This window comes from Excalfactoria chinensis, chromosome 12, assembly GCF_039878825.1.
Source record: "Excalfactoria chinensis isolate bCotChi1 chromosome 12, bCotChi1.hap2, whole genome shotgun sequence".
Classification (NCBI taxonomy): domain Eukaryota; kingdom Metazoa; phylum Chordata; class Aves; order Galliformes; family Phasianidae; genus Excalfactoria; species Excalfactoria chinensis.
The window spans coordinates 3,868,205-3,894,257 of record NC_092836.1 but is presented as its reverse complement, the minus strand read 5'-3'; the positions used below and the strand labels follow the sequence as shown (position 1 = coordinate 3,894,257).

Genomic DNA, 26,053 nt, shown 5'->3' with positions numbered 1-26,053 from the left:
TTAAGATGTACAGGAAAAAAAAATACACAAAACAAATTAAAAACCCAAACCCTAACTTAATTTTACATAGTACAACAGGGATACAGTGTAAGGAAAACCTGACCAGTTTGCAATGTACCCTTTGGTAATGAACAGACAGCTCTTCTATATCGTGACTAAGACAAAAGCACCACACATCCAACATTGGAGCAGCTAGAAAAATCCTTCAGTGAGATGAACAAAGTAATAACTATTCCATGACACTGACAGACATCACTGAAGCCACGAAGCAGGACCATTTCATCCTGGAAATACAATTTTTAGGGTAGTGACACACTGGAACAGGTTGTCCAAGGAGGCTGTGGATGCCCCATCCCTGCAGGCATTCAAGGCCAGGCTGGATGTGGCTCTGGGCAGCCTGGGCTGGTGGTTGGTGACCTTGCACACAGCAGGGGCTTGGAATGAGATGATCGTTGTGGTCCTTTTCACCCCAGGCCATTCTGTGATTCTATGACATGATTCAGAAAGCAGCCACAGAAGCAAGACACTGGACTTTCGAAACTCTGTTTAATGAATAATGCTCACTAACTGCACAGTTTTAATTCATAAATACAAAGTTGTAAAAAATAAAAATAAAAAAACAACCCAAACAACCTCTCCTATGTGTGATTCTTACTGCTCAATTTGATTCTAATGGCTGCTTCTTAATACACCAAACATGTGGAGATCAGTTCAACTGGACCATTTGCCAAACAAAACCTCTTACCCACAAGGTAATGCTGAGCAGAGTGTACATCCTTCTATCTTACAGCTTCTTATTGCAATAGGAGATAAAATAATCTTTGGTAGAACAGTAAAGCAAACCAACACCTCAATTAATGCAAACATTTACAGATTAACATCATTATTATTCACATTTGTGCCATAAAACAAAATCCATTTGTTTCCTGTAACTTAAAGAGATGACCTAAAGAGCCACAACAGCTTGAAAGAATGAGGGACAGAATTTCTTCCTTTGCACTGAAGTAAACAGCACTTCTGATCTGAGCCTCTATAGGGGCAGGCCCAACATCTCCAGAAGTATGAGGGATGGATCAGGTTAGGCAAATGGGTTAGAAGGAAATTGTGACTCTTATCATGAATGTACAGGGAAAGACCATGTGGTGAAAAGATTATAATCATCATCCCTTCTTAAATAAATAGGAGGTGGGGGGTTCACAGGGTTTCTTACTGCAGAATCTCCAAATTCCAGCCTGAACCAGGGTTCTCTGGAAGTCTCCACACTTTAAACATTCACCTCACCCAGGGTCAGGCCCGTATGAATGCAACTCTTCAGTTGCCCATTCAGTGAATACTTTGCTATTTACTTTTGCACGATGTGTGCTGTTGTCAGCACAAGAGCAGATTACGCAGCCCATTAGGATAATGCCGTGCAACTCCTTCATCTCCTGGGGCAAAGACAGGGGAGTAAATCTTCATGTGATAGGAATGTCTCAAAAAGAAAATTGAAAACACATTTCTCCAAGGCAGTATTTCCCCCATCTCAAAAAAGCAACATACCACGTCTGTGCATGTCTGCACTTAACTACGAACAGTTCAGAAGAATCCAAAGTGTTGTATCTCAACAGGAATCAATACAACCCGATTGAAAAAACAAAACAAAACAGGCCAAGTAACTTTTTAAAGAAAAAAACCCAACGAATTAAAATCACAACCAAGCAAAAAGTAATGAATGGCACATTCAGCAGTCAGGGCAACTGCGCTTCCTCGTTTTCAGTAGCAACAGATCAATGAGAAGCATTAAATTCAAGAGGACCACTGTGTGAAGTGTTTCTGCAGGGCCTCCTGCCATCCTTCTCACTCAGACACCTCACCACACTGCGAGTGACAAATGTAAGGCTGCACTTAATGTCTCCCACGTTGGCCTTCAAAGGCATGGTGCTCTCTGTGTGCTGGGGGAGAGAGAAGGGGAAAGATGTACAAAGAACATAAATCCTGCCAAGGAGTTAAAAAGACAAACAGAAGACAATGACGTCCAAGCAGCCTAAGAAGACACAGCGTGCTGAGGAGCCTTTGGGAATGCACTACTTAAATACACATTTAAATAGAGCCTTAAGAAAGAGATCTCTTCAATTCCATAAATTATAATTTCAGTGCAATGAGAGATGTTGCATTTCCAAATAGCTGATGAGGAACCAGAGAGGTTATTCCCATGGAAATATCCCACCAGCACACCTCTTCTCTCTAACAAAGGCAGAGATCAGCCAGCAGAAAATACTCACGTTTGTAAAACACGGCTCTGAAAGAGGTGTGTGGCAGAAGTTTATGTATCTTTTCTAACACTTTTGCTTCACTTGCTAAGGATGCATTCCCATTCCAGACCTGTACAACATCCTCACGGTCACGAACGCTGATGCTCACCCCTATGACTTCATCATCTGCAGAGCACAGGAAGCATCATTAAAAACTACTTTAAGTGAGACATGTTTAATTCAATACTTATGTGCTGTGAAAGCGCCCAAGAGTTGAACAAACTGAAGCAACTGAAGAGCAATCCCCAATGAAGAGAATACCAGTGTTCAAACCAGACAAAACAGTTACGAGAAAGAAACAAACATTGTATTTATAGAAACTTTTGTACTACGTAAATGTTACCTCACTGTGGCTTTAATGAAGTGCCATAGAATCATTCATCTTTAATATCACTTCTGTCCTTGCCTAGGAAGGAATCAAGAGCTCACGAATGCTAACAGGGGCATCTATCCAGTTTGGTTTCTTCCAACTGTGACAGTACAAATGATGATAAAGAAGCATAATTTGGAGTTCCAGAATTGTGGTGCTGCAGAATTTAGTACCAACCATTTCAGTGCTGGCTAAGAGATGTTTACAACCCTGATAAGCTGCCAGCCTCCTAGGAAGACAGGCTGGTAAGCTTGGGACCAGAGGCAGCTCTGTGCTGGAACACCAGAATGCCTCGTCTTCCTCCTCCTGGTTAATCACATGGACACGACAGGAGCAATCACTTACAAGTTACCTGCAGCACAGCAGTCTGTGAACTGCTCTCCAACAGTTGCTAACAGGAGCTCTTTCCAAACTGCTGCCTAAAGAGAAGAAAAAAAATAGCAGTTACTTTTGCCCTACTACCTCAGTTTAAAAATTCCCTTTGTTATCTCAGTTTTGAGTGCATTCTCATTATCAGGTTGTACAGACAATAAAGAGTATTTGCAGCAAGTACGCCTTGTGCTATATAATTTCTTCAATACATTTGGAACAAGAATTTAGACCTTGACAATAAAAACTGATAAAAATATATTTTAGAAGGAAAAAAATTGTTTAGTATTTAAACTCTGAATTTACCGTCACTATCTCCATGTCTCCTAAGAATTTCCCATGATAAAAGACCATAAGGCTTCAATTGTGATCGTTTGTTTCTGTGGAAAGGAATCACTGTCTGTGCTAAGAAAAGTGCCAGAAAAACCCTACCAGTAAATTAAATGGATGTATATTTAAGCATCACATCTGATTTGCCTTGCCTATGAAATAAGCCTGTCTTTCAACAGTATGAGTGCTCACCAGGCAGTTCAAATAAGAGGGAACAGCTATCTGCAAGTTTTCTTTGGCTCTGTTAGATCAGTTACACTCTTATTTCCTTTTGACATTTGTTATCACCTAAGCCAAAGCCCATACAAAACTTGGAATGCCTCTGGACCAACACATACAGTAATATGTTACAAGGTGAGCATTTTGAGTGACAGAATATATATACATACATATATATATAACACATCAACATCTGTATTTGGCTGTATCACCATAATACATGCTGCCTTTAAAGAATGTCTTCTCTGCTGTTTGAGATTGAGTTTTAGTGCTATTAAAAAGAAACAGCAACTGAACACACCAACGTTAAAGCAAAAAGCAAGCAGCTATGAAGACAACCAACCAATAAACTGCTTTAAGGAGTCTCCAAGCACTGCTATACCTACTCTTTGGGAGCACAGAGGGCTGCACGTTTCTGTAACTCATTATCAACTCATCCTATATAATATATAGTCAGGCAATGGGAAGAACTGATGTTCTAGAGGTGGGACAGCATGCAGGGCAATGTCCTTGCTAGTGACCAGCCCAGACATGAATGTGGGATGACCATGCACTCTCATTACCAGGCACAGTGCTCACTACTGAGTTGTCCTAATGGTCTGGGTAGGAAGCACTTCATCCAGTAGTAAGCAGTTACAGGATCAGGCTTATGAGGATCTAAAAAGTATTAGTTTTCATACTGAAAGGCAGCATACAGAAGCATCACTGTACACATGCAACAACACTTCAGTGTCAGTATTTTGTCAGTCAGTTTTTCATACCACTAGAAAGACTGATTTCCTCAGAAAAACTGCCTTTCCCTCCCACCCTCACCAAGCTTTGCTCAAGCGTATCAGCTTTTCCAGCAAGGGCTGTACAAGATGGTTCTTCCTGGTCTAAGAGATGCTGTGGGGATTTGTGATGGCTAGAAGCACAGAGTCAACATGGAGAAATGGGCATGCGTTATTATTTATGCTATTTACAGAAGTACTAAATATCAAGTCAGGATCTCTTTCAATTAAACCTTTCAGAGGTGAGTAGGGATATTTATCATTTGAGATATCAGAAAGTATCCTCGTCTCAAGAAGTGGTGATCATTCAGCCTCTGAAACATGTGGCTTCTCTGAGCTCCCTAAACTCACCACCCAGCAATGCAGCTCCCAGAACCATTTGTCACCTCTGACCATCTTCACACCTTGGATTATAACAGAGAAAATAATATTTCAGAGGTTTTTTGTGATCACTTGGGATTGGAGGGAAGAAAGCTGCAATTCACATATGGAAGAAAGTCCACAGGCAAAACCAATTAGCTTTTGGCTGAAGTTTCAAGTACCATCTTTCAGCATTTAATGCCTTCCTCAAGGCTGTCACATTTTTCTTACACCTCACGTTCACTGCTTGAAGGTCTGACCCAGCCCCCCCTTCACACACAAATAACACATGTGAACAGCTCAGACCTCCCCCCATGACAGGTTGCAGGGAAAAATCACTCAGCACGCATTTGATAGGGGCACAACACTCAGCACAGTCACTTGTTTCAGCAGGGATAGAACAACAACATGCCTGAACGTATCTCTTCTTTCGTGTTTCCAACTACCTAAAAGAAAACTAAAACACTGCAGTTTCACAAGAGATACGAACAGTGATCAACAACCAAAGGGGATGACACCACTCTTCTCCTCTCCTTTACCCCATATACTTAACAAAAAACTCCCCTGGCTACACAGTCATATTACAAATAAGCACAAAAGGCTTTTTATGACATTACGAACAGCCTGATAAGCAGCAGAGCCATGACAGGAGGGATTGGGAAAGGAGACTGAGCAAGATCCTTCCCTACCAGTGAGAGATGCTGGATAAGACCCACCACCCATGGAGAACATTAGTCCTCATTGGGCACAGCAAGGCACAGTTCTCCTCACCCCCAACACATGGTGGGCACAGGCAGTGCCAAGCACAACACTCCTATTGAGTTGGATAGTTTGGGAGCATTTGGTGCTCAGTGAAAGTCTGGCACTTGTGCTGAAGTGTGTGTGTGGAAGTCTTGAGAGCATTATTGAGGTTCTGGCTATAATCAGGAAGAGATATTTGTATGTTTTGAGTGCCTGTAGGCAAACCAAGTCTTGTGGACACAGTTAGGAAATACCTTGTTTGCCAAATGGAAATGGAATAGAATGCTGCAGCTCTCATTTGATTTGTAATACATCAACAAATGTGACTGAAAGCGCAAAATACTGAATCATCTGAAAAGAAACTTTTGCTCACTACCTTAAAGCAAAACATCGTAGATTTCAATGGTGCCTGGCTGTAACTTTGGGTAATGTCAAACCTAGAAAGTTTTACAACAGCTACTTTGCATGGAACTTAAAGAAACTCCCTTATTAAGCATTTCTAAATAAAGAATCAGTATTACATACCGTACTTTCTTTAGCGACCTTCATTTTCCATATACCTCCCCTGGCATTGCTTTCCTCTTCCCTGGTTATGGGAAATAGATCAGTAAAATAAGCACTGAAATGCACATCTAGATAAAGCCACGTCTGGGGGTTAATTTTCCCAGAAAATTCCCTTTTGAAATGCAATTACCGACTCTGGGTAGCTTGACTCAAGTTATGACTTCTGACATCGGATATAATTCTTTCATTGTTCATATGAACTGCATCTCTCAACACCTAATCTCTCTCCTAAGGTTTGTGTGTTGGAAAACGTACATGATTTCCCTGGCTACAGACAGGCTTCAAAGTGGCTGCACACTCTGTGGCATGGGAACCAGCCACAAAGCAAGTTCATGCCTTACTATGGTAACCTTTTATTTTGGAAAAACTCAGGCATATTTTCACAGAACCATCTTATTACTTTCCCAGTTCAATTAAAACAAAACAACAACAAACACGAGCACGTTTCATTTCAGCTTTGTGATGACCAGAAATTAATTGCCCTATTCTTACGAAATAAAAATTGCAGCTTGAAGCTTGTCTGGGTGAGTGGTGGCATCAACCTCCTGCAATCCCTCCCCAAAACGCAGCATCTTCATTTACTTGGACGGCCTTAACACAGATGCAGCACCATCAGGAAAGGACTCTGCGCTTTACTTGTCTAATAGGGACTTACCAAACCAAAACTAAAGCTAGAGGAAAACCAGAACAGTGTTCTCACTCATCCTTTCCAAGTTCCCAAGTACTGCACACAAGGGCCCAGCTGGCTTCCACAAACATCAACATGTCTCTGTAAACCACCTTAGCTATTCTGACCAGTCACAGTATTGTTAGAAAAGTAACACTGATCTTCACATGAGTTTCCCTTTAGAAAAGCATTTACTTATAACACAGGGTAAGCCAGAAGCCTCCCAGTGTAACTCAACATCCAGTTATTGAGACTATGATCTGGTTAGGAAACCTTAATCCAATCACAATCTGGTGCAAATGATGTCCAAGAGATCAAGTCTCTTCGGTAAATGGCTCGGCTAATTCAGATGTGAAGGAACTGGATCAGGAAGAAGGCATGCTAAACTCAATTTCCGAAAGGAAAACATCAGTGATTCATACATTACTTCATTACTGTTCCACAATCAAGTGGGAATTTGCTGCAGTGCATCACTTCATAATGCCTTAAATTATTTTTAACCTAAGCCCATGTGCACATCTTTATGCATACATTATGCTTTTGTACAGGTGAAGAACAGTTAAGGACACAGTCATCTGCATCACGATTACACCAGCACCAGTACAAAGAGGAAAAAGCAATAGAGTTATTTCAGATACAAGTAGTGTTCCGTGTATTCCCAAACTGGATTTCAAAGCCACATTTTAATTCCTTAACTGTTAACTCACAATTTAATTTCTTTCTGACCTCTGTGTTCCAAAGTAGACAGATAAATTCCAGCCTGCATTTTTAATAAAGATTCCCTTTTGAGCTCAACACGACCCCAAGACACTCCTTGTAGCTCCCACGTTCTGGCATTGGCTGGCAGCAGAAACGCAGCCCATGCCCACCACCTCCCTCCAGGCATGGTTTGTCCCTTCCCATTCCCAGGAGCAGCACATGGCAGCACACTTACCACAGGGGCCGTCTTTCTCCACGCATCAGATGATAACTGCATCGCAGGGGCAAACTGGTCACGGGAGGGATGTTGTTGTAGACACTCCAGAAATCCTTCAATTGAGCAAACACACAGAAATGCTAATTGCATTAAGAGAGTGGATTCGGTGCAAATTTACCTCTGTGGTCATTCTCTCTAAAACTATCCCTGCCAGAGACCCATCGCCTTCTACACTACAATAAAAAGCTCCAAAGTCAATTGATTGCTGCTTCAAGGGGGAGGGTGGGGAAGATGCCAATCCTGCTTCAGGTGGAGGTAGAAAGAAGGATGCCAATGACCTTCTAAAATCTAGCAAATGTCTATCAGTAACTGAATGACTGCCACAGTGTGTGGAAAATATACGTTGTAGTTATTTAATTTGCTTTAGAGCCAGAGCTACACAGAGGCCTGCCAGAACAAACCAGTACTGAGGACTTATTAAACATACCAGAAGTACGTAATTATACAAAAAAAATCTCCACTTTGCATCACTCAGGACTCATCTAAAACCTCACTGGGATCCGCCTGAACTACAACAAATAAACAAAACCAAGCAATAATTCTGCTGAGCCAAGTGCCTAACTACAATCCAAATACTCTGCCTAGATTCACAATAAAAGGTTTCATGAGACCACGAACCTGAGATGCACACATTAGTGCAGGAATGGGGGAGAATGAAAGGACCCAAGACCTACCAGCTCACTTCCCAACTTTTCTACTGGAAAAAGCAGAAGCTGTGATGCATCTGGGTGGATAAAAGGCACTAACAGCAGCAATGAGCAACAGGGAGGTTAAAGAGATCCCAATTCCCTTTCTTCTTTATCCAACAGTTGGGATGAAGAAAGGCCTTTAAAGACTCGTGTTGCACCGACACGCAGAGCTGTAACGCTGAGCATTAGTACAACTAATTAAGTATTAGTTCATCTAATATGTAATCATTAGCACAAGTTTATAAACAAAGATTGCAATGCTATACGGTAAAATCCCACAGCCCTTGGCTATTCTCTCAAAAAGCCATTACCTTCACCAGCAGAATCACTCCAGTTTCCCTCCCACACTCCCCTGCTGCCTCCCTGCACTCCTGGTCCCAAACCCCAGGTCTGCAAAGAGCCTCCATGTCCTGTGTCACCTGTCGCCTCATCCAGCACCTCCTACATGCAGGCAGCTGGAGACAACATCACACACATCACAGAGCTGACAGCCATTAATGAGGAAGCCCAATGGAAACCGCCCATAGCTCACTGCCATCAGAATGATTTCAGGGACTTCATGAACTGAGTGTCATGGTAAGACAAAGACTAATCCTCTAAATTTCATGCTAACTCTGGTATTAAAAGAGAAACCTGATTTACTCGCAAAGATGCCCACTGATTGGCACCAACAGATGACACTGACATGCAGAACTCCTCATTGCTACAAGTGCTCTGTGATGTAAGAGCATTTTAATGCAAGGCAGCTTGAAGGAACTATCAGAAAAATTCATGCTCAAAAGCAGAGAAAAAAATGAGCACAGGCTGTAATACTGAGCCTTGGTGTAATGATTTCCTGCCCCCAAACTTTGATAAAAGACAGAAAACACGCTGGAAATCACCAAGTGTAACAGTGCAGCACGGGCACCAGTGGAAACCCTGGAACTGGCAGAGTGGATGTGCCTGCTCTCATCACCAGGGTCCTTCCATCCCCTTTTGTGGTTGGCAAAGCCAAGGGCATCAAACAGCAACTAAAGGCCACCACACACAGCCCATGGTACATTTCCCATCATGGGGAAACACAACCAAGTGTGGCTGACCCAGATGGGTGTTCGGGGAACTTCACACCTTATGTTCAGCGTTTGCTGTGGCAAAAACGTTCCTCACCTGCACCGTTTGTACTCTGTAAATCTTCTTCAGATTTGAGGCACATTCGGCTGCCGTGGTACCAGGAAGGGACCTTGCGGGAAGAAACAAAAACAAAGCTGTCCAATTCGAGCATCGCTCCTCCCAGCAATCTTCAGCGTAACCGCAGTTGACACAACCCCGACCCGTCCCCGGCCGAACTCCTCGCTCCGAACCTCAGGCAGCACCGCCCGCGTTCGCTGCGGTCACGGCGCTACCCCGTCCCGCCGCCAGGTGGCGCTGTGTCCCGGTCCGCACCGCGCCGACCGCCGCGGCGACCGACGGGACGGGACAAGCGTCACCCGATGCATCCAGCACGGGGCAGCGCGACGGGTGTAGAAAAACAGCGTTACGTGTCGGAATTGCTGCTGTGAGCTTAACTGGATTTTAGTGGGAGAAAGAAAAATACAAAAAAAAAAAAAAAAAAGGAAAAAAAGAGTAAAAGGAGAGTGATGAGAAAGGGGAGAGAGGAGAGTGAGGGAAAGCTATATAGCTCATGAACAACAAAAGCACACAATTGTCCCTAAGTGGGCAAAATCTGAGCTAACTTCACTCCTTTGTGTCTCACACCACTAACCAAGGAATGACCCACGTCTTGCTACCAGCCTGCAAATCTCAGAGCCTCCACTGCATGGGGGTAACTGCAGTACAACAGCCCTGTGTGTCCCACAGAGGTGCTCAAGGCCACATTGGATGGGGACATGGGCAGGGAGTTGGAAGTGGATGATCCTTAAGGCCCCTTCCAACCCAACCAGCATCTTCCCCCCTCCAGGTGCTCACGCTGACACTGCTCTGAGGTGCTGCCATGGTAAGGGCTACTCTCTTAATTATCTGCTCTGTAACAACAGCTTTCAAAGGTTATCCACGTAATCACAGTAGTCATGTAGCTATTTAACACCACTTTCAAGATCAGCTAAAAATAAAAGACAGAATATTCCACTCCCAGGCCAGAAGGAGGTTCATTTTGGTGAACATCTATCAGCTGAAAAAGTCCCACCTGACCATCAAATTATTGGCTTTGGAAGTTAAGGTGATGGACTGTTCATTTATCCCTAGCTAGGAGCAGTCAGTGTGCATACTAAAGGCTCTTTACACAGGATAGGAAGCTTCATTTAAGGGTCAGTATTCGCAGGTTATTATGAAGTTTTTCCACTTTGGATAATCTTACTGCTATCAACAATAGAACTGAGCTGATACACCATACTGAACTTCCAATTACCGCCACTGTGAACAATTAGTTTTGAATTAACTCAAACATAACACCATAAGCAGGAGGGAACAGCCCGGCCAGCCGTGCCAGAAGCAGCAGCAGCTGGACACAGAAAGCTCTGCTGGAGATGGGCATTAATGGGTTGGTGGCCCACTGGACTTGCCCATCTGGATTCCCCAATGAGAGCCTGCCCATGAAATATCCAGCAGCTCTCCCACCTGCCCACTCTGTGCCCTGTGGCTCCCAGCACTTTCCTGCACCTTCTGAATATTCTGAGGTACCACTGAAACGTCCCCCCAGGGTTGCCTGAGCAGATCAGAGCCACCATCCCACATCTCATAGGGCTGTTTGGTCAAAGCATAAAGTGGAAACAGGAATAACCACCCAAACCGAGCCCTGCTGCCAGCTTCCTTTGCTGCTCCTTCGTTATTCCAGCAAGAATAAAGAACAAGAGACAAAGATAAATCCCATTGTTTTACCCATGAATAAACCTCCAGGTGGTTGTGCTGATGTTAATGCTTAATGCTGAACTGTAGCTCTTCTGTTTCCCTGCACAGAACCCAGGATAGGAGTTGTTTTCAGACGTTCTCACACTGCCCTTTGTTTCCCAGTGGGAATCAATCCCTGCCTCTCCCCAGAGCCTTAAGAGCTGCTGAGCACTTGTGGAGACACCACTGTCAGTGTTCAGCCCCAGTGGCTTTGCTAGGAATAAGCAAAATATTTACTTACAAAGCATAGGCTCAAAAACATGCTGTGGCAACTAAATAAATCCTGCAATCCATTCTGAATGCAGACAAAGACTGATTTCAAGCCATCAAAGCCTGTCAAAATGCATTTACTGGGTTGAACGTTTTTATAATATTAACCATCATTTTTCATTGTAAGCCACCTACTCATGAGCTTTAATAGATGAAATAGATGATTCTAGATAAATAGGATTTTGCTATAGGGAAAAAGGGGAATTATTAAGCTTAGTTTCAAATATTTGATGTGCTCAGTTATAACAATTCCCAATTATTATGGAAACGGCTCGGTTATCAGAATTTATCCACTAAATGACATTTATATGGATCTCATCAGTATAACCTGCAGAGAGAAAAAGCAGCATAAGGGAACATTTACCAGCAAATGTTTACTCTTTCCTCCAGTTGTCTATAAATATTACTTTACATTTGACAACACTTATTAGCACATTTTTCCTCTGAAAGTGACACAGAAGTTGAGCCACTGTTACAACAGAAACAACAATGACCCAAAGAGCATGGCTGGAGCAAAGCCAGAAGTAAAGCAGTTGGGCCAGAGCCCTGCAGTGCAACCTGCACCACCGTGCACAGATACGCTGCCACTGACAGGAGGGCACCTTTGATAGAGTTTATCTAGAAATGAGGCTTCTGCAGTGGGCACTTGTGTGAGCTCTGTTCAATTTCTGGTAGCACTGATTTGTAAAGAAGGGCGCTGGTGTTCAGCTGTTGGCTGGAAGTGACCAGCCAGCAGAGCTGTAGCTCAGATACACTCTGATCCTCCAAAGATGCCTTTTTGCAAGGATGTGCATCATCTCCAACCCTGCGAGTACACACATGTGCTGGACCAAGAGCTGCTGCTGCCAAAACCTGAAGCCTTCCATGGGGAAAGAGCAGGCAGGTAGCAGCACTGGCACCTTCTTATTTCAGCAAGGAAGGACTTACCTAGCATAGCTGTAAACATTTAAGGGCACGCTGAACCAAGCAGGCTGTTTGCATCACACCTGCATACACGCATCAGAAAACAAAATCAGTTTCACCATCTATGTATTTACACAGATGTACAACCCCAGCTCCTGTTAAGGGATGGTTTCAAGTTGCCAGCCTGCTCCGTCATCCACGACATCTGAGCCTTTTGCCATTTCACTTCAATTCCCACTTGTGCAACCTTCATGTTGAATACACTGCCCAATACGAATACAATGACCAGATTTCTAATCCTTGTTTTTACATTATTAGATTTTGAGAGGCATAATCACAGTGTTGAGTTTATATATATATATTTATCTCAACCTACACTACTGCAAAAAACAGAAATGCAACCTTTCATTTAAAAGGCAGAACCCCACACCATCTCCTCACTGTGACAAGCAGGCATGTGACAAGCCACCAGCAGGAATCCTGCTTCCCAGTGTGACACCGAAGGCATCTGCAAGGCCTGCTGACACTGCCCAGGCCTCCAACGTTACCAGGGCACTGCATGCAAAGCACCACAGATACGTCATACCAGCATGAGCTTGGGAACCTGCAGATCTTGACCTTGAAGCACTTTAACAATTTAAGAAGGAAATCTCATTTCTTTCAACAGAAGGAAAAAAAAAAAAGCCAGCTTCTCTGTCTCACATGCATTGCCTGCCTATGAGTATCTCCATGTCATACATGGGATCCTGCTTGTCAGAGTGCTGAATTCTGATCTCCCAAACTGCTCTCATTTTCCTAAAGCACATATAGGGTTAGGTATATTACCAGGTGACCTGCCTGGTGGGTGAAGGAAAGGCTGCCAACACAGCCTACCAAGACTTCAGGAAAGCCTTTAATACTGTCTCCCATAGCATTCTCCTGGGGAAGCTGCAGCCTGTGGCCTGGACAGGTACACTCTGTGCTGGGTAAGGGCCAGGCCCAGAGAGCAGTGGTGAATGGGGAGCTGGTGATTCCCAGGGAGGGTAATGGGGTCCATTCTGTTTAATATCTTTATTGATGATCTGGATGTGGAGATTTGAGTGCGTCCCCTATTCCAGAAGAGCGGTCAGGCTGCCCATGGAGGTGGTGCAGTTACTGTTCCCACAGGTGTTTAAGGCAAGGATAGAAGTGGTGCTAAGGGACATGGTTAGCAGGCAATATTGGTGATAGATGGACTGGATGATCTTACAGGTCTTTTCCAACCTTAATGAATCTATGATTCTATGATAAAGAACATTACCAAACTGAGTATTATAGACACACATTAAGGAAGGCTCTGCACTTACAGGAAATGCACATCTCCCACGTGTGTGATATAACAGCAACAATCCTGGGCACAGGATCACAACCCCCAGACACTACACTTGTGCCACGGCACTTAAGAGAAGCAAGTGCTGATGTGGATCAAATAAAGCCATTCACTACTGAGGCAGGAGCTACACCCAGGAAGCTAAGATAAAAGTGAAGCCATTGAGCCCAGCTGAATCACTCATATCATTAGCTGCTATAGGAAGAGCTGCTTTCTGGTTATTTTAAGTGTGACTTAATAGAATGACATGTTGGTGGTGTTAGAACATATACCATGGATCTCTCTCAAAAGAGCATAACTGAACAATACACATCTCTACATACTCCTCCCAACTTGCATCTACCCTCCAGTGTCACTTCCTCCTGCATGTCAGCCTAAATGCCAGGTAACACACAGCTGCAGTCAAAGTCAATACTATCTCATAGCTAACAGCACAGCTCCATACCGGGTGTTACTGAGGAACAATAACAACACCCAGCTGTACTCTGTGGTGTGTTCATCCTGTATGAGCCCAAGCAACACCTCATCAGCAAATCTATACCAGTGCACCAATAACATAACAGACCCTGTAGTGACACAACAACCTCAGCACACTGCAGCTCCTGACCATGCAATAAAGCACATCTCTTGTATGCTTTTAAATGCCTTAGATGTTTATTTTAATGCATGGAACAACTCTGTTGTGTTTTCATCCCTGTTCCCTGCCATCTTTCCATTACTGTTGGTGGTAAACACAACTCAGTATATGTGTATATGTATGACTAAAGATATGCAGAACCCTAGTACCACTTTTGTGATATATATATATGGTTTAATAAGATAAGGGAGAACAACGCTACCTAATTACATGTACTTAGAAGGGGTCAGAATGACAAATAAAGTAAGATCATGAAATCTAAGACTCTAAAATATAGCAGAAACAAGATATAACGGAAAAAAATAAATCATCATATACCTCCTTAACTTGAAGTGGCCTTTAACTTCCAGCACTGGTTGTACAGCCAGGCTGCTCCTCCCTACCTGACTTGTGGACACAGCACAACTGCACAGCAGCTTCAGCAGCACACAGCAGTGTTTAGGAGTAACCAAACTGTAAGCACAGCTTAGACCCTGGCCCTGTCTGCAACCAAGTCAGGAGGTCAGAAATAACTGCTGGGGTTATTTGTAAGACTTGATTTGCAGCACCTGCGATCACCTGCACACTTCCAGCAGTTCCATTCATAAAGACATCTGAGTTGGAAGGGACCTTTAAAGGTCATCCGGTCCGACTGCCCTGCAATGAACCTGCTCTGTTTCTCTGTCACCATGTTTAAAAGGTACAAATGGAAGGAGAACAGCTTCGCAGCGTGAGAAAGGGCCTTTAGAGCAGAGGAGCTCTTGAGCGAGGGGAGAGAAGAAACAACATTAACAGGGGAATACAGAAGATTAATATCAAGGCAACAAATGCACAGCAGAACAAGATAAATAAACAGAGCAGGACCCAAGCTTTCTGTTTCGGTTTGCAGCGCTGTATAAGCAGCACGAGGGAGCACCTCCGTGAACTGCAGATGGGAGATAAAACTTGAGGCACACGAACTGCGGTACGCACGGCGGCACAGCGCTGCTACAAGGCATTTTCGCTCACCCTCACAACTGTTCGCTTCCCAACCGGAGGAGCCCCGTGGCCGGGGTGTGCATGAAGGGTTACGGCCCTACGGCCGCTGCCCCGAGCCGTGCCACTGCTAAGACTGGGGTTTGGGGATCGCCCGCACCGACGTGCGGCTGTTAAAGGACGGCAAAAGCGGCTCGTCAAGTGGCTGCTTGAAATACCAGCCCCGCAACCCGGCCCGTTACACCAGAAGTTTCCCTATACGCAGCACACCGACTCCCGCTGTCCCACCACCAAGACAGAAGGAGCAGCGATTTACCCCCCAGCCGCCCCGCCCCGCTCACTTGTCGAGCCAAAAGGTCCACGCTGAATGCAGCGGCAGCCCCGGGGCTTCGGCCCCCTCCTCGTCACTGCTCCGGGAACGCGCAGCTTGCGGGCCCAGGGCGCTCAACTCCATGTCCTGCCCGGCCGGGCCTGCAGTACCGCCCCCGGGGGATGGGGCGGGACGGGGGAGGGCGCGGGGTGGGGACCGCGGATGGTCAAGTCCAACCCACGGCTGCTCCGCGCAGCATCACCCGATCCAGACCTATCGCCGTCCGGGAGATCCGGCAGCTCGGGACGGTGCCCACGGCCCCCGCCCTCCCGTGGTGCAGCTGAACAGACCTGAAGAAGTTAATTCGTTTCTTCTCATCTTCCACAGCACCTGTTTAAACAAGCATGCAAATTAAAGGGAGGCATTTCTCATAATCCAGCACGGCATGTGCTTAAAAGGCTCGTGTTATTTTTATAGGTGTTTTTTTTTTTAAATTAAGATTCTCCCCAGTGGGACTGCATGCAGTAGTAAAGTTAAACACCCACGTATGCAATAGCAGGATCAAAGACCATGAATCACATAGGATTCTTTGCAAGCACCGTTAGTAGGATGAATAATTTTATCCGTGCTCCTTCCTAAAAGAAGGACCAATGGAGCTGCACTCCTGCAAAGAAATGAAATGCGGCAGGAAGAAAGGGCAGAGATGGCCCATGAAAAGCAATCTGCGCGGTGACAGCGAGGAAACAAAAAAAGTTAATGATTCTGTTGTGCAGATGGAAAATGCTAACTGCTCAGCCTAATTAAATAAGGGCTGGAAAACCAGTTGCACCATCTCCTGCAATTTAGTTTACTGCTCTTTAAATAGAAGGCAAGATAATGGCTGGGAGAGCTCTGAAATTCATTGGTGCTCCCTGTTTTAACGGTGGGCCCATCCAAGATGTTAATCCTGAGCAAAGTGCTGCAATAGATGGCTGTATCTGGGCACAGCAGCCTGGGTTTTCACAGAAGAAGAGAGCAGGAGAGCATGGATTTGCTGTGACCTAAAGGGGCCCTGCTCTCCCCTGCGCCACCAACAGCCCTCACTCATGTGATGTTTTTATTGTCCCTCTGCTGAGGCTGCTGATGAAGTGTTAATTTTCTACTATGCTACACAGCCCCTCTGGAACTAAGGCCAGAGCCAGCAGCACGCATTACAAACACCCAAATCCCTTTGAAGCCACCTCTAATGGGACCCACACACTTAAACGAAAGCCTCCGGATCCCATCACCAGAGAGCTGCTCATCCTCTAGAACATTACAGCTGAGGCTGAAAACAAACAATTTTGTTGCAAACAACCTGAGCTGTAAGGAACAATATCAAAGCACAGCCCCCACACTTCCAACACAGAGCAAATAGCAGGCAGCAAGCACAGCCTGTGTCATTATGCCAAACAAGACATGCAAACCTCCGTTTATTCCTTGTTTGCAGCAGTAAATCGCAGGCTTTGCAGGGGCACAAGGTGCATCGTGGGAATCTCAGATAACAGTACATTAATTTGGTGGGGCGGAAGGGCAATCACAGGATGCACTGAATTAGCACGTACATCCCACGCCCACAGAGATTTCTAAGAAGGCGTGACACAGAGGCAAGAACGCGTCTCCTGAGGGGATCTCACAAGGAGAAACGAAGGTGAGAGCAGCACCCTGATCCTGCTCAGCCTCCTTGCACTGAACAAAACCAATTCAGAGATTAGGAGGTTCCAGGAAATTGCTCGCACTTAGAGAGAGAGATTTATAGGCGTTAATTAACAACGTATTTCATTAATATTTGCCACATATCCAGAATGTTCACTTTTAAAGAAGCCCTGCTGATGCCATCTCCTGTTCCTCTGCATCTTCTCCAGCAGATTTGCAACACACAAACTGTGTTATGGTGCAACTCTGTTCTCAAAGGCTGTGCAAAGATGGGGTGACCACAGCTTACCACTGCCAGAAGAGAGAAAAAGAAGTATTTTCTGCCACAAAAAGTTCTTACACAGCAGAACTGGGTGGCTAAGAGGAGTCAGCAGGTAGGTCAGCTCAGCTGATAGCAGACTGGTAACAGCTGAATTCTCCCAGCCAGGCACTGGCAAGGTGGATTGGGAAGAAAGAAAACAAACAACAAACAAGAGGGGTGGAGTGGGAGATACAGTTCTGGCCCATTCTGCATGCTCCTAGGGCTGCTTTCCTGCACCCAGTTTTAAGCTCCTCTCTGCTATAAAGGCCTAAGTGCTTTGGCATGGATCTGACTAGCACTGAAGCAGGCACATTACAGCTGGAAAAAAACACTGTAACTCCTTCCATGGTCTTGACATTTAAAGCCCTGCCCTTATCATCCTCAAGCCTGCCAGAAACACACGCTCGAGGCATTATCTGCCTGCCTGGGTGGCTTTTCCACAGCTTCTGCTCCCAGCTAGAGCACAGGTCTCCTGCAATACAAGCAACAGAGGCTGGAAGGGGCAGACATTAAACCATTCAGGACCATCCTTCCCCTTGATGGCAGTTGTATAACATCACTGTGGCAACTACAGTGCTTGAATACGTGAGAAATATTGGGAAAGCATTAGGCTTATTTTAGCTATGTTTTAACACTGTTTAGCACCTGCAAGCGAGGAAGAGAACAAGCACCATCTGAGCAGTCATGTTGTACTGCCACACTGGAAGCCTTCCACAGCTATTTCCGAGGCAGTAGGTATGACACCAAGCTGATAACCAGCTTACGCTTATTTGGTTCTCCTAATAAAAAAGGGACTTTGTGCAATGTTGACAAAGACCTCTGTCTAGATGAAGCTCCTCTTCTTTACTTGGAGCCAGGGCCAGATGCAGCATAAGCCTTCCTGGCCTTGATTGCTGGCTGGAGCACAAGGCCTAGTTGCTGTGCCCAGCTGCTGCTGGTGCCCTGCTGGTGTACAGAGCCAACAGCCATGAAATGTGATTCCTTTACCAAAGGCTGCTGTCACGATCACTGGCTCTTGAAACACTGCCTGTGCCTTCAGAAGCATATTAAGTAACACAGGAGCTGCTTCTGATCACTTCTCAGGAAGATAAACTGATCAAGTGAAAGCCAAAGCAGAGGTGAAGATGAAGGGATTTGATTTGATATTTGCTTCCAAAGGCTTAAATAAACATTTTTTTAAACCTATAGCACAATATTAAAGAGACAAATCCAAATGCTTTTGGCAAAAGCTCCCCCATCTAGGAATGATTTCATATCAGCCAAGCTGTTAAGCAGAGGTTGTCATGGAAACAAGTTATATTCAAATGATATGGCCAGAGATATACTGTATTTAGTGAGTTCTTCATTTGCTGCATGTTGGGAACATGTCAGAACTTAATGATATTGCATAACTTTGTTTTGTTCAAAACAAACTGGCTCGCACCCCCTGCTTTTCTGGCAGGCACGAGCCAGCGCCTGGGACAGCCAAGAGACTGAGCACTGCTCTGCAGGACAGGCTTTTCCCTCCTGCTGCCCACAGCGGTCTCCCTTCAGAGGCACAGACCTACCAAACACATGCATATGTGGACATCCCACAGCTGTCCTCTTTGCAAACACAGCCTACTATTCACTTTCTGTCTGTGAATGATGCTGGAGCAAATCTCAGACAGGACTCAGGCTACTCAGTTCCTACATCCACTTTTTTCACTATTAAGAGGTTCAAGGAAAGTACTTAGGGCAGCCTCCTGAGAGGTGAAGTCCTGATTGCCCGATAGAAGCTGACCATTAGGAAAAAGTTAAACAAAAGTAAAACTTTACCCATGAAGACATCACAGAACTGCATAACCGCACTGTAGAAGGCTGCACAGAGCGGTGACAGCACAGCACAACCTCTGGTTCCAAGGGCCTGAGAAATCCAGTGGGGGGTTGCTCACTCTGGAGCAGATGGTACTAAACTTTTCTCATCTTTTCTGTGCCTTTAGTTTATAAAGCAAAACTGTAAGGTGGAATGATAGAAAGATGGTAACAGATATTCAAAAGGTTATTTATAAGGAAGAACTCACCGATATGGATGCCTTCACTGGGAAATGCTGGGGGAATCTCCACCAGAGAGCAATCTCCAAGAGGTGCTGCCTTAGTGGTGGTCAGCCCTTAAATGAGGTCTACAGGAGGTGGAGTCAAGCTCCACCCCTTCTGGAAGCACAGCTACATCACTCTCACCTGTGCTCCCACAGCTGACCCCACACTTGCCTCAGCTGATTAATCAGAGGTTCAGGCTGTGATTACCAATTTCCCATACAGAGGCATGACACCTATCTTAGGTCCTAAAGAAGCAATGCCTAGTGAAGGTACAATCATGGGCAGAAATGCAAGAAACCTGTGGACCTCAAATTTGAGCTGAATGATACATTGGGCACAACTTCCAAACAGCTTTCCTTTGCATATCTCCTAGCAAAATATCTGCACAGTGTTTCACTTAGATATTGCTTCCCCAAACACAGGGATCTCAAAATAGCATCATTCACCATGCTATTCAATGTGTTACATTAAATCCAAAGGAATATTATTGGCACCACATCTGGCAATTGCTTTGATGTGGAACACGAGCTTAAATACTGATCTTTTTTTGACAGGCAGCCCAGTGTACAGCTGAAGGAAATAATATGGAAGAGTCACATCCTACACGCTGAGCAGAACACACTGGGCTGTGCTGCAAAGTGAGCCACGGGTGGAAGATTCATCTTGTACTGATACAGCAAGAGATGTAAGAATTATAAAATAGAAAAAAGAACACATGAACTCATTTGTAGGGACTCGATGCTCATCTCGTGCACATTAGGAGTTCAATACCACTCACAGAGGGTCGCTGAACTTTTGCATTGCACTCGGGTACGTTGTACCTATTGAAGGCAGTGAAACCAAAGGCCCCTCTGGAAGCGAACCACTAGAGGGAGACTGACTTCACACTGTGACATCGATCCCGCACCTCCAACGCCAGATTCAGATTAAATGTGCCTATATAGATCGGGTCAAAAACACTCGTGTGTGGCTTCTTCTCAGCTAAAAGTGGATGAAACGAATAGATCAAGTCTGCCTTATTACTGTGAAGTGGGAGAATGATGTGTAAATGGGATCAGGCAGTCGCATATCCTACTGTTTGTAAGAGAGGTGAGACCCAGCCTAAGAAAAAAAAGCACACCAAAAAATACCCCAGCCACTGAAAATACTAATAGCTGTATCCTAGCAACGTCACAGATTCCTTGTGGACTTTGTTCTGGAGCCTACAGTCTTATTTCATCAAAATTATTGACTTTCTCAAAGTCTCTAAACGACCATCAAATACCAGTTAGTGCTTAAAAAATACAAACATTTAATTAGTCGCATTAATAAGCAAAAAAGAAAAGGAGTGTTTAATGCTAGCAATGCCTTCTCATGGAGCTCAGTTTAGCATCAGTCAAAATCTGCACGTTATTTGTTGGTAAAGGAGCCAGGTCCCACCTGGGGGAAGAAAGGGTGCAAATGGGGGTTTGCAGATGGGAGCAGTTCCCCAGGTTGGACTCAGACATTGCTCAACAGAAAGCCATACAGCTCCCCACGGCTCTTCTAATTGTCATGTTCTTACTGGGAAGGTAAAATGGCATTTACATGGTATGCAGGGGCTGTGCACTGTGCACATAACCAAACAAAGGAGAACAAAAAAAACAAGCAAAAAACAACTTGCAACAGCAACAAAACCCAACGACAGAGAAATCGGCTGCTCATTATCCATAACAGCTTGCACGATGATCCGAGCAGTCCTGGGGGCATTCTGGCATTTAGCTCAGGGTTTGGGTAGGCTCAGATTTCAGGCACAATTTTCACTCAGCTCCAAAGTACATCACAGCTTTTCTGATAGTTTTTCCCTGTTTTTTCAAGCTCAGCTTTAGAAAGTTAGCAAGACCTTTTAGCGGAGGGAAAGTGCCATTAAAATAATAAATCCCTTTTCATGAGGCTGCCTTAAAAGCTCAGCTGATAGAACAGTACAACAAAAAAATGCTTCTCATGCTTTACTTGGCCCACAAAGTTGCTTGAGACTCACGAACACTTCTAAACTGCATAAGCTTTTTATGTGCTATTTCTGTAGCTCAAAACCAACCAAGAGAGTGCCTCTGTTGAAGCAGCAATTTAAAAACAAAAGTGTTAGTTAGTGGCTCTCAGTCCTTGAACATGAATCCAACAATGGCGTGATTTTAATTCCAGATGTGGGGCTCAATTGTTTGCACTGCTTCAGAAGTAGTTTGGGAAGGAGTGCCACTGATATCCAAGTAGCTATTCTTACTTACTTAGGATCATGGCAATGCATTGCTGGATTAGCATCCCACTCCCACCTGGCACAAGCTTTGCCGCACTGAGGACTTAGCACTGAACTGACACACTCTCATCCTGTGAGAGACTGCAGTTTTAGTCACATTGAAAGGCTCTGCACTTTCAGTATTGCTGCAAAGGGGAGTAAGAGGGGAGGAGAGAACCTATACTTTATAATTGCAACTGAAGTCATTATTTTCTATCCCTCATTATAGATTATATTGAAAGACTGTTACTGGTAAACCAACCTTTGAACTGATGCCACCAATGGTACAGGATTTCACTCAAGTACCTCCACCGCCTTCGATAAGTCAATAGTTCTCCCTGACAATTAGATTTATCCCCAAGATGCTCAAAGGTAATCGGCTAATGAAAAATATAGAGATCCGTCCCAAGTTCTGCTCCCTGTTATACCCTGTTGGGCTAATTTATACCTAGGCAATATATGAAAAGGGAGAAAAAAACAAAAATGCATCGCATGTACCACCAAGACAAAGGTGTAAAGCACAACCTGGGCAGATGGCTGTAACCCCATAAGGAACAGAACAAACAGGAAAATCTGTGCATGGGGAGATGCTCCTGAGACCTCAGAGCAAGGACTTTCTGTAGCTTGCTCAGCACTGCTGTGGGCCTGGAGCAGCAGCAGAAAGGCTCAGTGCTGTGGACAGCTTGTGTCTTGCTGGGGCTGTGCCCTGCAGCAGGGGAGTGCTGCTGCAAAAGCTTCAGAAGAGCAGCATGTCCCCGGCCATTCAGCTGCTCAGCGGAGAAGAGGCAGTGAGAGAAGCGAGCAGGAGGCAGCTATTCTTCCCCTCTGCTTTCTTCCCTCTCCATTGAGTGCACTTTAAAGGCCCGCTCCCTTTGCAGGGCGCTCAGAACTTCCAGCAAGTGGCACGCACGGAGGCACTCAGCCATGATACCTGTGTCTGGTTATTTCCAGTCAAAATAATCTCCTACTCAATTATGGAGAAGAATAGAGGAGCTCAGCCTGACTCACAGTCACATGGGGGAAAAATGAGAGGAGTTGCTGGAGTTCAAAACGTTCCACTGCTGTGGAGGAGGATCAGTGCAGCGGGAAGGAGCGACGCTCTGCAGCAGCGCATCTCTGAGGGATGGAGGAGACCCGAGTCCGCTCCCCGCTGTGCCAAATGCACTCCTCCACTCTTCTCTCCTCCCTCCCCAGGAGAGCACACGGAGTATTGCATAGCCGAGGAGAAGTCCTTGGAAGATGTGAGGGCTGTCAGATGCTGCTCTCCAAATGCATGCAGAGCAATTTTGGGTTCAGCAGTGACACTAATGTTCCATCTGCTCTGCTGTCATTTGTTCATTTGGTGCGCCCGTGCCAACACTTCCGTGAACAAAGCCACATCCAAACCCTTTGTTATTGCCCTGCTGACCATGGAATCATACTCAGCCTGATGGCAGCACCCTGTGCCTGCCCTGCCCCGACACCTGTGCAATGCCTTCCCAAAGCTGCTTCAAAGCTGCCCTCCCACATTTTGCTGCCATGTAGCACAGCTGTGCCCTGCTTAGAGGGCAAGCATGACTCCTGTACAAAGCATTCGAGGTAGTAGCATACATTTTGCAGACATAGAGCCTCTCACTCTATTTTCACGTTAGCCAGTGCCTGAACATCACCTTAACGTGTCATTTTATTATTCTGCCATTGTCACCAAGTACTGATGAGACCTTGTAGCTCCCTACAACTCCCTGAGAGTGTAGCAAGGTAGGGGTCGACCTCTGCTCCCAGGTAACAGCTGTAGGACAAGAAGGAATGGCCTCACGTTGCACCAGGGGACATTTGGACTCTATGTTGGGAGAAATTTCTTCTCAGAAAGAGCAATAATGCATTGGTACAGGCTGCCCAGGGAGGTGGTGTGGTCACCGTCCGTGGAGGTGTTCCAGACCTGTGGAGATGTGACACTGAAGGACATGGTCAGTGGGGATGGACTCAGGAATCACAGAAATCTTTTCCAACTTCAATGGTTCTATGATTCCTCAATTACTGTACCTGAAAACTTGTCCTTCCCTGGATCGCATGTGATGGCAAAATGATTGTGGCTGATTGCTCCCACCTACCCTACTTCCCAGAAGTGTCTCTGCCATGACAGGAGCTTAGATTTTAACCTTCAGGCACATCCTGACATTTCCTGCTTCCCTTAGATCACCCAGGAGATAACACTTTGGTTTCTGCTACAGTGGTGCCAAGGGACACAGGGGATACATGGTGGAGACACTGTGGCTGTCCCTGCACTTTCTTCTGACTAAAGCTATTTCCAAGCTACAGGTGGAAGAAATATGAGCTAGTGGTTTGCTGGCAGCCTGGCACAGCAGCCATGAATTACAGCAGTGCTCAATCAAGCTCATCTGCTCTGGTGTGTGTGCAGGGAGGCACAGAGGAGAGAAGCAGGTGAGCTGCTACCTTGCTCACAGAGCTCCCATAGCAGGTAAGGTCCCCTTTACTCTCCCAAGTGCCCAGGAGCAACCAGTCCTGGGCTGCTGGCAGTGGCCCCAGTGCCCCAGGGATGGAGTCCCCCCATGTCCCACAGACAGCTGCTCCTGGTGCCAGCTGCCAACAGGGCACCACGCACCCAGAGCTTGTCACCGCCCGCAGTGCCCACGTGGGAAACTGCAGAGAGCACTGAGCAACCCGTGGGCAATCCTCTGTCACAGCACAACTCCAGTGCAAATGAGAAACCTAACTACTGAGAACAGCTCAGATGTGTTGGTAGAAAGCAAAAAGCAGCATCAATTATCTGCCTTTGTGTATGTGCTTTTAGAATGTTCTTTGCTCTCCATAAATACCAGATCCAAACCAGACTCGTGGGCGAGGGACACGTTGCCCTCAACCACCCTTTGGGCTGAAATCTGCTATGGGCTCCACCAGTGTCCAAACACTGTGCCTGCTCCACATGTCCGAGGTCAGCACACAGCCCCAGCACAGATTTCTGACCCCACTCACAAAGCCCTTCTTGAAGGCTGCTCCACCTGAACCAGCATTTGGGGCCGATGTGGATAATTTAATTGCAATTGTTTCTGGAATAACACTGATTTTACTGATGGCTTTTAATCCTTTGAAAAGGATTTTGGATGTATCCTTCATGAGAGGCCATGATGGAAACTCAGCAGCAGCACAATAATTGCATTAGCAAGTTCAGCATGCCTAGGGCCTTGGCCTAAATATCCTTCTTTTCTGCCTGTTTAGGTGCATCAGACCCCACATGTCAGGGTTCTGACTCGCAGAGGCGACATTGCCTCGGTGTTCCTACTGAGACGTCTGTCCATCAGCTGGCAGCAGAGCTGCACCCCCTGAAGCACTCCTTGCCAGCGGGGACACCCGCAGCAACAGGCGGCATCTTCCCACCGCACACAGACGGGAAGAGCTCCGGCACGGCTACCATTCGGCAGCAGCGAGGCGAATCTCTTCTGACCGCGGCACGGCGAGCTGAATCTCTCCCACACGGATACCCGCACGCTGCGGCTCTCAGCGAGCCCGTCCGTGGGTTCGCACCCACCTGTGCCGCGCACGCACCTCCAGCCATGACTTCAGCCCTCCGCCCCCACCTCCCCGAGGCCGCCGGGCAGCGGCACCGCACGGCCGTGCCCTCCCGTCCCGCACACCGCCAGCGGCTCAGTCCCGCCGCGGGGACCGGCGGCTCCGCTCCGGGCCGCGCTGCGGCAGCGCAACCTCCGCACCGCTTCGGCGCCGCTGCGCGCTCTCCTCGGTCCTGCGCTCCGCAGGGGCCGGGCTGCGCGGGGGGCGGAGGCAGCTGCGGAGAGAGGGAGGGAAGGAAGGAAGGGAGGAAGGAAGGGAGGAAGGAGGGAGGGGGATTTACCCCATTGTCCTCGCCGGGAGCTGGGCAGAGCCACCGCCGCTGTGCGCAGGCTCGGCCGGCCCCTCGCCCCGCGCGGCGGCGGAGCAGCTCGGCGGTGGTAAGGGGGGGAGGGGGGTCCGCTCCGCGCCTCGCCCCGGGGCCCCTTCCTTCCTTCCTCCATCCCTCCCCTCCATGGGGCGGCGGCGGCGCGGGGCGCGGCCCTAGCGGGGCGCGGAGCCGCATGGCCCGCGGGGAGTGCGGCGGTAGCGCCGCTCCTCGCCCGAGCGGCGGCGGTGGTGGCGGTGGCGGAGGG

General features: G+C 46.4%; 1 protein-coding gene across 3 annotated transcripts; it reads right to left on the bottom strand.

Moving 5' to 3' along the window:
• Positions 1-528: 528 nt before the first annotated feature.
• Positions 529-26,043, bottom strand: EIF4E3 (eukaryotic translation initiation factor 4E family member 3). 3 transcript variants are annotated; one of them, XM_072347174.1, is made up of 7 exons: positions 25,762-26,043; positions 9,493-9,565; positions 7,616-7,710; positions 5,976-6,036; positions 3,014-3,080; positions 2,262-2,417; positions 529-1,931 (listed from the first exon to the last, which is right to left on the bottom strand). In XM_072347174.1, exons 1-7 carry the CDS (start codon positions 25,932-25,934, stop codon positions 1,885-1,887), a joined length of 672 nt encoding a protein of 223 aa, XP_072203275.1. In that variant the 5' UTR covers positions 25,935-26,043; the 3' UTR covers positions 529-1,884. The 3 variants fall into 3 exon arrangements, with proteins under 3 accessions (XP_072203275.1, XP_072203273.1, XP_072203274.1); XM_072347172.1 differs by lacking the exon at positions 25,762-26,043 and adding an exon at positions 15,662-16,020; XM_072347173.1 differs by lacking the exon at positions 25,762-26,043 and adding an exon at positions 15,637-15,948.
• Between the last annotated feature and the right edge of the window lie 10 nt (positions 26,044-26,053).

Excerpts from the sequence above, each read along its gene's own strand:
- EIF4E3 (XM_072347174.1), bottom strand. The coding sequence starts at position 25,934 with ATGGAGGGGAGGGATGGAGGAAGGAAGGAAGGGGCCCCGGGGCGAGGC. Across the intron at positions 9,566-25,761 it reads CTCCCGGCGAGGACAATGGG|GTCCCTTCCTGGTACCACGG; the intron begins GTAAATCCCCCT and ends TCTTCCCGCAAG. Across the intron at positions 3,081-5,975 it reads AGGTCGCTAAAGAAAGTACG|GCAGCAGTTTGGAAAGAGCT; the intron begins GTATGTAATACT and ends TCTTCTCTTTAG.